Source organism: Pinus tabuliformis, chromosome 2_1 (assembly GCF_031772625.1).
Source record: "Pinus tabuliformis cultivar Carrire ecotype Pingquan chromosome 2_1, CPIR1, whole genome shotgun sequence".
NCBI lineage: Eukaryota > Viridiplantae > Streptophyta > Pinopsida > Pinales > Pinaceae > Pinus > Pinus tabuliformis.
This window is the reverse complement of record NC_142299.1, coordinates 71,528,894-71,543,280: the sequence shown is the minus strand read 5'-3', so window position 1 is coordinate 71,543,280 and position 14,387 is coordinate 71,528,894. Positions and strand designations below refer to the sequence as shown.

General features: G+C 39.6%; 1 protein-coding gene across 1 annotated transcript in view; it reads right to left on the bottom strand.

The window, feature by feature from the left end:
• The window catches only part of DML1 (demeter-like 1), a 291,074-nt gene that overhangs the window by 28,533 nt on the left and 248,154 nt on the right, over window positions 1–14,387 (bottom strand). Inside the window, exons 17-18 of the mRNA XM_089400383.1 lie at window positions 8,982–9,096; window positions 8,825–8,863 (exon numbers count right to left, since the gene is read on the bottom strand). Coding sequence (XP_089256509.1) covers window positions 8,825–8,863; window positions 8,982–9,096 — 154 coding nt within the window. The remainder of the gene's footprint in view (window positions 1–8,824; window positions 8,864–8,981; window positions 9,097–14,387) is intronic.

Below are 14,387 nucleotides of genomic sequence, written 5' to 3'. Positions count from 1 at the left end.
AATTGAGGGTATCAGAAATACCAGACCAACTATGAGAGTTGGGAGATATAACGTTCGATAAAGAAATGACCGCCATAGTACTCAATGCACTACCAGAGGAATGGGTAACTTTACATCAAGCATCTATGGAAAGAAGGAAGCTACCCCATTCAATGAAATTTGGTCATTTTGTAAGATTGAAGAAACTAGGTTGAAGGAAAAAAGCAATGTAGGATCAAATGAGGAAGTTCAAGCATTTGTTGCCTTGGCTAGGAAGAAAGGAAAATTTGGAAGATTTGGTCCTCAGAAAAAGGAGGAGGAGGATATCTCAAAGATCCAATGCTATGGTTGTCAGGAATTTGGGCATTACAAGAGAGATTTTCTGAAATTCAAGAAGGACAACAAGAGGAAAGAAATAAATGAAACTCGTATCATTGAAGAAGTGGAAGAACCTAATGAGAAGAAATCTAAAGGGATAGATCTTCACTATTAGGGTTTCTCCAATGCATAGCTAGGAGAAGTAGGAGGTGAAAAGATCTCCAGCATGACAGTCAAGATGAGAAGCATTATGACTAAATGCATCTTAGTAGAAGATGGCATCATATTAGAAGCATACAGTTGAAACAAGAGCTCGTGACATCTTTAGAGAAGCCTGAAAGAATAGCTGAAGTAGAAGTTTACATGGATGTAGCAATCATCATATAAAGAAAGGGGCTCTTGATAAATAGATAGTAGAAGGATTTCATCATCGATCATCACCACGTGGAAAGAGCATTTGCAGGATGAGGATAATCAAGATCCTCTGTTGGAACCCTCATTAGAAGGTTCTCCTCTATTGGAAGAAGCAAGTGTCTCGCTGATCATTCCACCTCGTGTGGGACCCATTGTTTAGAAGAATGATGGTATGGTGACAGGAAAGTGCAACAGGTCAAGATGATTGAAGTACTCTCAATCAAGGAAAGGAAGTTGTCGAAGGAAGTCTATATGACCAAAAGGAGAAAAGAAGCATGTATATATTTGACAGATTAAGTCATGTCATCATATAGTTGTTGACAACATGGATAAATGCTCCACCTTGTGAGCATGATCAAGGAATGTTAAAGGGGACCGTTTGGTCCACCGGCTTGGCATGATGTAATCATTGTAACCGACAATCCCGTTGATCTATTATGGTCACTTGTTGGACATTAATGAAATTATCTTATCTTATCATGGTTCACATATTGACAAGATAAGATCAACATAATATGTCCTCATATGGAATATGAGGTGGTTGACAAGAATAAAGGAACTATGGATGAAAGTTCCAGGGGAGCAATAATATGTGACTAAAGAAAGAAAAGATCAAGAAAGATGCAACTATATGGTCACGTAAGAAAAGGGAAGTCAACATCCGATGGCTAGAAGAATTGCTCATGACATCTAAGAAGACCATGATAAGTTCTATAAAGAAAGGAGACCCTTGACATATGAAGTCTTGGAGATGTGTTTATGAATGTGCAGGATGTTGCAGGCAAGCAAGATGTCATGATGAAAGGCCATCACAAAAGGTAACTATGATTTGATGTTAATTGCTTGATTTTTGAACAACATCTAGATGGTGGGTTGATACGGGGCTACCTAAAGAGGGTTGTAGATGACACCTACAACTAGCACTCATGTGGTTGGATGGAAGACCCTAAAGGAAACATGACTTGGAAGAGGTAGCAGTATGAAGAAAAGTTAGATGTGGACTAAAAGATCACTTTCCGATGAATAGAATGATGACATGACTAATTTAGCTCATGAAGGAAAGTGATGGATGGTTGATGCCCTAAAACTAATGAAGGCTCCAATATGAAAAAGATGAACTTCATGACATCAAAAGGAGCCCCACAAGCAGTTGAGAATCTCATGATCTCCACCTATAGCAGAAATTGTTTGGAACTAAGTCCCTTGTTAAGAGGGAACTTGGACTAGTCCCTGAATAAGAGGGAGCTTGAGTACATTCCTTTATAGGAATGGGTATGTCCTCTCTAGTTGAGAGGGAGAGATAGACACATCATTCTTGTCTTCACTTTGAGATGAAGGAATGGAGGATTGGGTAAGCATATGGTATCAGATATTGTAATGTTCCTAACTAGGAAATTCAGTGATAAATAAAGCAAGTAGACAAACCAATAATCAGAAATGAGAAGCAATCACCTTACACCCATGAAAACGCTGGAAATAGAGAACTTCAGAGCCGTTTTATTAAATCATCATGGGCAAAAACAACAGTGAATGGAATGGTGCACTTGGGCTTGTCTCCGAGGACAAGCGTGAGAAAACCCAGGTGAGAAAATGATGATATGAGCGCTGCCCAACTGCTGGTCTAGAACTGATCCACGTTGCCCAGAAACTGCGTTGTCTGCTGGAAAGGAAGTGTTGGAATTACTACTTCCCGTGCTTAGAAACTTATGAAACTTCAGCTCCCCGATCCTTAGGAAAAATCCACCAAACCCCAGGATGGGTTTGGCCTAGTTTGGACTCCTGAAATTCGACCCCCAAGGAATTGGTCCTTCTGTTCAAGTTGGCAAACTCGACCTGTCTGAACGAGATGTTGGGGAAGCTCTCCGAAAGTGCCCCAAATCACCGAGATGTGATCCCTTATGAATTTCTTCCCTTTCCTAATGTGATCTCGGTGTTGTGGCTCTCTCCCTCAATGCCCACGTGATGCCTAGTCTGGCCCTCTGCGTAGTCCTCCTAGGTTGAGTTTCGAATTGCCCAATCGCTGCACCCACCTGCTCCCAAACTCCTCCCCAAGGCTAGCCTCCTAATATCCTTCAACTCTCCAAGTTTCTCCGACAAGTGTTGGCCCAATGAAGCTCTGATCACAGCTGCGTGTTCCCTTCTCTGCTGGCCCAGAAATACGCATGGTTGGTTTGTGCGCTGAGTGTGCTGGCTATGAATCTTCCCCGATGCTCCTCAAGGTGCTCTAAAAATGCCTTCCTAGGGTGACACTCGTAGTCCCCCGAAGGTAAGGTTGAATCTGTTGCTTGAGAGATTTGTGGCTAAACAACCAGGTGACTCGACTAAGCAGCTCGAGCAAATAGTCAATTGATTTCGATGTGCAAGTATAAATGAATCCCCAAGTGAGGAGCTCTTCCTCCTTATAACTTTGTGGGCATCCCTTTTCCTCATGTGGGCCCCTCCACTAGCCATACGATTTCCCCTCCAAGGCAATTCGAATTCCCCAATTTGTTTTCCCACATGGGTGGCCCCCACCTTCGATTAGCAAATTAATCCAACCTTCAGTTCTCTTAAGTCCCTAAGTCAAAATTGCTTGGATCCTTTACTTAACAAAATTTTGTACAAAATTGGGGAGAGACCAAAACCTGTTACAAATTTATTTGGGTAGGGACATGACAGTCCTCCCCTCCCACATGTTTCTTGGCTTCAAGCAACTTCAGTGCTGGGTGCTCGAGAATGTGCTCACCCTCCTAGGTGGCATCCTCATCCGATAGGTTCTTCGAACGATCAAAAACTCCCTAATGGTCCTGCTCTTCAGCTTCCTCTCCCGTCTCTTCAAAATGGCCTCGGGCTCTAAAACCAAGTGGCCCTCATCACCTAGTGGGGGTAACTCCATTGCTGATGTCACTTGTTGTCCGAACACCTTTTTAAGGCATGAGACATGGAATATGTTGTGGATTCGGCTCCCTGGAGGAAGCTCCAGCTCGTAGGCCACCTCCCCAACTCATCTGACTACCCTGTATGGCACACAAAAACAGGGTTGTAGCTTCTCGTCCCCCTTCTGCTTCAATGTGGATTGTCGATACGGCTGCAACCGGAGGTACACCAAATCCCCTTCCTCGAAATGCCTCTCAGTTAGGTGCCTGTCTGCGTACATCTTCTGTTGGTTTTGTGCTGCCACTAAGTTATCGTTGAGAGCCTTGAGGATGTCTTGGCTCTCTAGGATTGAATATTTGGCCTTTGGGACTTGACTGTATCAGAAAACAACGTCAACAAAAGATAATGCATCATAACCATACAAGGCACGAAAAGGATTCATACCTAAGTTGCACGAAACGGGGAAACGGGTACGAGTTTTCGAAACGGGAAGCGATACGAAACGTAACCTCCCTAAATTTTGGAAACGGGGAAACGCGAAAATAAATAAATATATATATATATGTGCAATCATAAAGCATAAATGATACATTATAATTTATTACACTTAAACATTAAGATTTAATTTACATCACATTTACTCATGAATGATCACATAATGAAAATAAAAATATCGGAATATCCAAAAGCAACCTTTATTATATATCCAAATCTCAAAATCAGCCTTTATTTATATTAATATATGAGGCTACAAGTACAATAAAGACTATAAGGCTGCAAGAGAGAGATCCAAATCAGGATTTTCTGCATCCACATCCCATTCTTTAGAAGGACCATTGTTGTATTGGGAGTCTCCTCCTACATAGTCGAACGACCTTAGTGCTCTTGATTAAATACACGTTTCATACCCTAGTACCCTACATGATCTTGATTATTGGGAGTTTCCTCTGCATAGAGGGCTTGGTTCTCTTGATTAAATACAAGTTCCATACCCTAGTACATGATAAAATCCAATGGAAACATTGCAATCCCTCCAATCTTGAAATCCTGAAAAACAAATAACTCTGCTGGATTTTGAGTGAGATCTAAAATTCTACTTTCTCCATATGAAATCCAATGAGGGCGAAACCACTCTCAAACATCCTGAGTCATTTCATGGTAATGTTAAAAATTTAAGTAAAAGGATGAAAATGAAAAATAAAGGAGAATATCACTTTTACTTTAAGAATTTAACATTACCATGAACTGCATATCCCTCAAACTTCCTGATGAACTGCATATCAACACTAGGGAAAAAATTCACTTTTATAACTTTAGACACGCATCTAGAAGCAACAAGAAGTCACTAACATACCCTAAAAGTAAATAAAAAAACAAACTAAAAAAAAATAATTAAAAAAAACACAAGTTAATGAGGAAACGTGGGTCGTACGGCCCTGAAACGCATTTTCGGCTGTACTGGCCACGTTTCCATTTCGGGAAACGTGGCAGTACGGCCGGAAACGCGTTTCACGTCCGCACCAAACGCATTTCCGCGTTTCATACCCGTTTCCGTACGGAAACGGACCTCTATACCACGTTTCCTGCAACATAGATTCATACTGACGGACATGTGATGGGTGGTGTTGTAGCAATACTTGCCCAAGTGCAACCACCAAATCCAAGCCCTATGCTGCTCAGTCACCTAGTACCTCAAGTACCCCTCCAACCACTGATTAAGTCGCTCGGTCTGGCCATCTGTCTGGGGGTGGTGACTCGTGCTAGGGGTGAGCTCAGTACCAACCAACTTGAAGAGATCTTGTCGGAAGCTTCCCATGACCCTACTATCCCTCTCATTCACTATGTTCTTGGGAAGCCTGTTTAACTGGAAGACCTCCCTGAAGAACAACTCTGCAACTTCTGAAGCCGAATATCTAGTAGGGATGGCATAAAAGTGGGCATACTTGTTCAATCGGTCAACTATTACATAGATGCAATCCTTGCCCTGTACTGTGGGTAGCCCCATGATGATGTCCATGGAGATACTCTCCCATTTCCCCTTGGGGATGGGACCGGCTGTAATAATCCTGCAGGATGAATCAACTCTCCTTTGTTCCTCTGACATGCCTCACACTCATGTACGTGCCTCAACACGTCCCCCTTGAGGCCCTTCCATGTGAAACGCACCCTGACTGCCGTGTATGTTTTCCTGAACACCTGATGTCCTGGCAATGGCGAGTCATGTGCTGTTTGGAGCGCTCCCTCCCTCAACTGCGAGTTGGGAACCAAAAATATGTGCCCCTTGTAGTAGATGGCCTCGTCCATCACCTGGTAGAGCTCATCTACGTGGGTACCCTACACAATCTTGCATGCCCTCCTGTTCTTAGAATACTCAACCAATAATCGGGCCTTCCAACCATGGCAAATGCTCATGAGTGATAGAACTGCGGATCTCTTGGATAGGGCATCAACCACCACATTGTGTTTCCCCCGCACATACTCTATGTCGAAATCACAGGCCTGCACCTTGCTGACCCATCTCTGTTGTTTGTCGTTGAGGCCTTGCTGCCCCATGAAGTGACGAAGACTGTTGTGATCAGTTTTCACCCGGAACCTGATACCCACCAAATGTTGATTTTTGGGTAGCATCGGATGGGCTCTAGCTCAGAAATTTTGTGGAGGGGTTAGAACACATGAGATTTCCAAGACCCAGAAATCGTGTGGTGAAATTCCACTCAGATTGTATTTTATTAAAATATTTAATATTTTTAATGGGGTTCCAAAGTCTAAACTTAGGAAAGTTAAAATATCAATGGGTATTAATGAAAATATTGGTGAGAAGCTTCTAAGAGACGAGGATCAAGTCTAATTTTATCTTAGTCGTTGATTAGAGATTCGATCACAGCTATTGATTTCTCAATAGGAAAAATATAAATGGAGGCTTGGGGTCAGTTGGAGAAGACACATAGAGAGATTGGGGAAATTGATTTTCTGAGGTGAGAAGTTCTCAGGAGGAAAATCGATTGGGGAGATCTTGCAGCCGAGGGGCGGTGATAGTTTGGGAATACAGATAGAGAGGCGGAGAGAAGCTTATGGAGGCAACGTAGTAGCCAGGAGAGCTGACGCTGGGCCAGTATAGGCTCACACAGCGTTGATGCAAAGCCAGAAGGGCCAGCGTAGAGGGGGAGAGTTGGCTTCCATGCAGAGTGTCGAAATTGCCGGAAACTGTCAGAACAGCCTAGGAAAGCTGACGCAATGGGCAGAAGAGCTGACGCAGAGCCTCAAAGCTCCACACAGGGCCATGCAGTTACTACGTAGGGGCAGCGCAGTTGTAGACGGGGCCAACCGGTTTTGCTGCCAATTAGCCGGAATCTGCCAGGGAAAGTGAGGTAAAACTCACTTAGGGTCTCTGCCATTGTATTTCTTTGTCACTGGTTTGTCGGGAGGGCAACTGACATTTGTATTCAGAACTTTTGCTTAATAATAGAAAACCCTCCGAGCTGTTGCACCGGTTTTCCCGCATTGGGTTTTTCCGGGGACGTTTAGTCCAAAAATAAGTGTGTCCTTTGTGTGATTGTTTCATTTATTTTTCAGTACTTGATCTGTATATTAGTGTAGGCTGCAATTTATTTGCATTAGTATTTTCTGAATATTTCTGAAAATAACTTGTTAAACTAAAGAACACAAGTAGGTAATGCAAATCAGTTTACTGCAGTAGGATTTCTGGTGTCTTAGATTCATAAATTTTCACACCAAATACTGTCGAAACTTGGCCAAGGCATGCATAATGTCCAGCATCTCCATGGCATATATAGAATATGACCCCTCATGGGGTAAGAGCTTTCGGCTCTCGGAAGAAATGGGGTGCCCACCCTGGGATAATACTGCTTCAACTCCCTCCCCAGATGCATCACACTCCACGGTGAGGGGCTGGGAGAAGTCCGGAAGTGCCAATACTGGACAACTGTTCATCACCTCCTTGAGGTGGTCAAAAGCTGTATGTGCCCCATCTGTCCATGTGAAAGCCCCTCTCTTTGTCAAATATGAGGGGAGCTGCTAACTGCGAAAACCCCTTGACGAACTTCCGGTAATATGTGCAGATGCCCAAGAAGCACCTCAGTGCTGTCACATCTCTGGGTACTGGCCAATCACAAATAACTCTTATCTTCTCCTCATGGACCTTCACCCCATCTGTGCCAATGATATGCCCCAAGTAGAGCATCTCAGTCAGGCCAAACTCACACTTGGACAGCTTCAGTCTACCATAAAAACAGATTCATTTTCAACTCAGATTATGCCATTTCAGAGATATGTTGCCATAGAGAAACGTGTTGTCGCTGAGATGAATTTTGTTTGCCTTCAGTTTTCTTATCACAGTTCTGACTGGATGATTAGACTTGTCAATCGATTCCTTTTCTGAGATAGACAAAATTTTGATTCCTTCCAATAGATACTCATACTTTGCTTTAGGATTCGGATGCCAGATAGGTATAATGCCAGAGTGATGTCAAGACTTGAGTGCCATAAGAGATTCAAATGCAATATAAGTCACAGGTTCGGATCTGTTTGTGTTGCCTTTCCTTGAAAATTGATGTAGATTGTCCACATAAGACTGTAGAAGGCTCAGAATGCTTAGAGGGTGATATTGATGAAAAGAATCCCAATTTAGGGAATGATTTTTATGATATGTAGGTATTTGTTGTAGCATGATTATTTTTAACTCTAGATGCCATCTAGAGACCCTTTCTTGTATTTCTGGTTCATAGATTTATTGCACTAAGTGCTATTTTGATTATATGCACTCTTAGGTGCTATATAAATGATAACTTTTGCATATTTGTGTATAAATGGTTTGGATTCATATGGATTCACATGGTTATGCGCTTTTCCTTAAAATTTAAATATTTTATGTATTATTTGGTTGACTGGTTTTTGCATCTGGTTTTTATATCCGTTCTGGCTGGTTCCCAATTCGAAAGGGTCTACTGGTTCGGTCAGTGGTTCAGTTCTGAATCCTGATAACATTGATGGACATGTTTGCCATATTGCTTTTTGTTTGAAATGATGATGCTCACAACTATTCCGCTAAAGTATAGAAAATAAGCTACTCGCATGTTTATTAATATGATCTAATAACTACTTTGATATGTATTTTTTAATAACTATACTATGATACAATTTGTTTGCATGTTTAGTTGCACCCCGTAGAAAATGTACAAGATTTCAAAATTATGACAAATGCATAAAGAATAAGTTGTCATAGCAATGACTGCCATACCTCTCCAAAAGCATTGTTGAATCACCTCAGTGGTAAGACCTAATGCAAGATAAGACACAATGTTAGAATATTGACAATGTTTATTTGAATTTTCTAGAGAGTACAATGGTAAATAAAGAAAAAATGACGTGTGTTTTGCATGTGATTTGTATATTACCTCGAAAAATTGTTGGAATAGAGGTACCAAAATAAACTGTACGACGTGTCAAACGCCAAATCCAAGACCTTGGGACTTCAATTGGATTTAAACTTGTTTCATGGTCTGCAAATACCTACAAGAAATGTACATGCCCTTTAATTAGATGAATCCTCTGCTTGCATTAGGATTTTTTTAATTATATTTCAAGGTTTATGTTTTCTTATCATCCATGAATATCTTATACAAATAAGAGAAGCAGTTCTGATTGTAAATCATTGCTTCTTGTGGAGAATCATCACTGCACGTCTACTATTTTTCTCTTTTGTCTTAAATCACTATGGATGGCTAGTTAGAGTGACTTCTCGAGGATGACGTTTTGTGGATGGCTTTACTTCTACATGGATGCTCATTGCTAGGGTTTGAAAGGATGAAATATTTATTAAGTGGTCTCACTTTATTAATGAATGCAAGTGTTATTGTACTTCTCTGGTGGTGGTTGTGCATTCTCCTGCATCTTTTTTGAACTGGTTAAGTGGTCTCACTTTATCTTATGGTTTTGTTTATTAATGAATGCAAGTGTTAATGTACTTCTGTAGTGGTGGTGGTGTATTCTCTTGCTTTTTTCTTAACAAGGCTTTGTTTTCAAAACTTTTGAAATGTTACTGGAGTAGTATCTTCCCAGGAGTCGTGTTGAAGTTATTAATAAGATACTAGGTCATTTTCTATGGTTTGTAGTGGACAACCTTAAATATTATGCTAGATTTACTTACATCTGTTCAAGTAAAGATTAATAGAGTCCATATACCTTCAAAAAAATATAATAGGCTCTAGCCTTCTCCCTTTTCGTCAATCACAAACTCTAAAATGGCTTTTCGTTTTTATGTTTTAGGGTAAGGTTAGGGCTTTATAATAGCAATATATTCATTTTCAGCCATAGAAGATCAAGACGTTTTGGCATTTATTCATGTATTTTACTTGAAAATTCAGCTTGGCATCATAAACTAGCTTGCTGATTTTATGAACAGCCCAACCAGGGCTGGATGTCTATATGCATTAAAAATTGCAGAAATTGTTAGTTGTGCAAATGCTAAATTTATTTTTCAATTGAGCTCTAATTTTACTTGCTTATTTCTTGTTTCAGGGGCTGAATTGGTTGCCTCTATTATAACCTGTAAGACTGATGTAATTTATTATCTTTTATGTAAATTTTGCAAAATCCATGAGTCTTTTCTTGATTTGTAGTGTTTGGGGATCATTTTACCTCAAATATTGACATGCTAAGCGCAACATGGATACCCTGTTAGATCCTCAAAGAGTGTCGGTACACGGGACTTCATCATATCTTGGATTTCTAATCCTCAAGGAGTAGCAGTCCCCAAATGCTTACCCAATCCTCCATTCTCCCTCCCAGTGTGATGCACTAGCTGAACGATGATTAGTCTTGGTCTAGTGTATGACAGCTATGGAGAATATGATGTCCACCATCACTCCTTCTCAACGAAGGAAGAGGTCCTTACTCCTTTTCAAATATGGAGATTTCTTGCTCCCTCTTAATCAGGGAGACTTAATCATAACCTTTAGTGAACTTCAAACATATGCTTCATTCTTTGTTCTTTCATCAGCTACTTGTTCTTCCAAGGAGATAGTAGTAGCTGCAAGGGCTCCTTTATCTCATCATCATATCATATCTGAGCTTCGACCTTCCTAGATGTTGTGGAGCCAAACTCTTTCTCGATCTTCCTTCATGACAAGGTTCTTGCTATCATTTTTTAAGATCACTTTCCATCAACTATCATTAAAGTATTTTCATCATCAATAGTATCTTGCCAAACCAGTTAGTTCCCTCTATCCATTGGGAAAGTGAATATTATTGGATCCAACATGACCAAAATGCTATCTTGTGACTTGCTACTTTTCCTACCTTCATGATGTGCACATTTCTACCATTAATGTTTCTAAGCCAAAATCAATGTTGTCCACTCAATCCATGTGATAAAATTGAGCTTAAACCAAACAGTTGTAGATATATAATCTCAAGTTTCAACTGCTATCTTTTTGCAATATGTCCTTCCAGGTAGCCAAGTCATATTTCAAAAGAATCATCAATACCAACTTCCAAGTTCTTAAAGTCAGAGTTACCTAGTGATGATAGCCTTTAAGATGTCATGTTGTGCTACTCTCTCCCTCTCAGATCAACATCCCTTCATACTAGAATCCTTCTTTGTGCTTTCTGCCTTTCAAATATCAATTAATGTGTTTGTGGAGTGAACAAATTAATTGAGCTTCAAAATCATACCCAACAGAGTTTACGCAACTCCTTTTGAAATTGTTCATCTCTCATTCTTCAAGAGACCATATCGGATGCTGATCAATATCATGTGTTCTGCCCATCCATCATGTTTCTATATACCGAATAATTATAACGAAGAGTTCTTTCTTATTCAATCAAAACATAACATCATGTTCATCTATCATGCTTCTATGTATATGGAAGAGATCTTTCTTATTCATCATGCTTCTTTGTGTTGAGCAATCGAACAAAAGAGTTTTGTCCAGTCTTATCCAAAACATATCATGCTTGTGCTCCCAAGCATATTTCTGCAATGAGCTCTTCCTGCAATATTACTGAAGACATGAATTCTACTTCCTAATGAGAAGCTCTTAAGGATATACATACCTCTTCCTTTCTTCTTGCCATCTAGTATTCTTTTAGAATGGGCTGCATCTTATGCTGAGGATGATATCTAGAATGATGTTCAAGATGAGATTCCTTTTCTAAGATGAGAAGTACTCAATTATATCTTCATGTAGCAATTTTATTTTCTTCATTTCTGCGAGCGTCATTGATGCTAGCTTCCATAATTTTAGTAGAAATATACTTTTTGTGATGTTACATAGATTCTTTCACGTAGTGAAGAATCTTCATAATTACTATTAGGGATCCTTGTGATCCTTTGTAGCTAGTAAACTGCTTCTATAATGATGTGAATGCAGACAATAATTGTATGAATGGTGAAGATGGTCCAAAATCTTCTATCTTTGCTTGATGACTACTACTATTGAGATGCAATTGATGGTGTGGACTTTAATCCATCCAATGCTTTATGCTTCTTTTCATGATGTCATGCTTCAAAAACCAAATGTCTTCTACAAATGTAACTGTACATGCTACTATAACTGCCATCTTCTAATGAAAAAGAAAACATACTGTAAGCAAACTTGATAGGGGAGTTTTTCAATAATATAATCCTTGGTGTCTTTATTCTTCGGTTTCTTTTTGGGTTCTTCATTTTCATCCGCTGTATGTGCTCCACTTCTTTCTTTCCTCTTATTGTTCTTCTTATTTTGCAAGTCTTTGGGACAATCTCTCTTAAAATGTCCATATTCATTGCATCCAAAGCATTGTACTTTGGACATATCTAGATTTCTTCGTGGCTGATTGTTGTTCCTTTGATGAGGTTCAAATTTTCTAAACTTCCTTTCTTCTTCTTTACTTTGGAAGCAAAAGCTTCAAACTTTTCATTTGGTTCAATGTCATCTTTTGCTTTCAATCTTGTCTCTTCTATCATACACAAAGACCATATCTCATCAAAGTTCAGAGCATCCTTTCTTGAATAAATGGTTGTCACAAAACTACTCCATTCGGGAGGTAATGCATTGAGTATACAAGTTATTAGTTCAAAATGAAAAACAACTTCTCCAAGTCCTCAATTTCAAAATAAAAAACAACTTCTCCAAGCCCTCAATTGTGAGACTTTTAAGAGATATGAGCTCAAGTCTTCATCTTTTGATAACCTTGTCTTGCAAAGCTTATTCCTTAGAGATATCTTTTTACTTGTAGTGCTTACCGAATACAATTTCACCAGCTTGTCATATATTGCTTTATACATGCCCAAATCTACAACAAAAGGACTTAGATGATCCTTAATGGATTCAATGAGAATCTTTTGAGCCCTTACTTCTCCTTTCATGTACTTGGCCCATTCTTGAGTCTTCTCCTTCTCTGGTTCTACAACTTTGCTTAGAACATGGTCCATGACTTCATTGCTTACCGAATACAATTTCACCAACTTGTCATATGTTGCTTTATATGTGCCCAAATCTGCAACAAAAGGACTTAGATGATCCTTAATGGATTCAGTGAGAATCTTTTGAGCCTTTACTTCTCCTTTCATGTACTTGGCCCATTCCTAAGTCTTCTCCTTCTCTGGTTCTACAACTTTGCCTAGAACATGGTCCATGACTTCATTTTCTACAAGTATCAAATCTATTCTTTTCTTCCATGCTTGAAAGTTTGTTGAGCCATCAAGCTTATTGCCTTCCTTGTAAAATAAAATGAGAAGTCCTCAATTTCAAAATAAAAAACAACTTCTCCAAGCCCTCAATTGTGAGACTTTTAAGAGATATGAGCTCAAGTCTTCATCTTTTGATAACCTTGTCTTGCAAAGCTTATTCCTTAGAGATATCTTTTTACTTGTAGTGCTTACCGAATACAATTTCACCAGCTTGTCATATATTGCTTTATACATGCCCAAATCTACAACAAAAGGACTTAGATGATCCTTAATGGATTCAATGAGAATCTTTTGAGCCCTTACTTCTCCTTTCATGTACTTGGCCCATTCTTGAGTCTTCTCCTTCTCTGGTTCTACAACTTTGCCTAGAACATGGTCCATGACTTCATTGCTTACCGAATACAATTTCACCAACTTGTCATATGTTGCTTTGTATGTGCCCAAATTTGCAACAAAAGGACTTAGATGATCCTTAATGGATTCAATGAGAATCTTTTGAGCCCTTACTTCTCCTTTCATGTACTTGGCCCATTCCTAAGTCTTATCCTTCTCTGGTTCTACAACTTTGCCTAGAACATGGTCCATGACTTCATTTTCTACAAGTATCAAATCTATTCTTTTCTTCCATGCTTGAAAGTTTGTTGAGCCATCAAGCTTATTGCCTTCCTTGTAAAATAAAATCATTTGATTTGAAGATTGAACCATAGAGAATAATGTACTACTTGATATAAAAGTGTCTAGCTTGATAAAGAGATCTTCAAATACCTTGATGTTCCCAAGACTTCCAAGGACTTCAAAGATGCCCTAGAATGATGACTTGTAGGATGCCTTGAACAGTAGTGACTTCAAGTTGCTTCAAAGAGTGTGTATGATGCCCCCAAGAGTCAAGTTGCTTCAAAGAGTGTGTATGATGCCCCCAAGATTCTTGATGCTTCCTTATATGATGCCTTTTATAGGGATGTCTTCCAAAGAACCTTCAAAGTGATAATCTTCCAAGAGAGAGAGAGAGATCAGTGTTCTTCTTGAAGATGTTTTCTGTGTAAACACGAGCCTTCAATGGAGGAGTAGTAGCCTTCCTTCAAGATGATCCTTTCAATTCCTCTTTCTTGTATCCTTCCTTGTGTCTTTC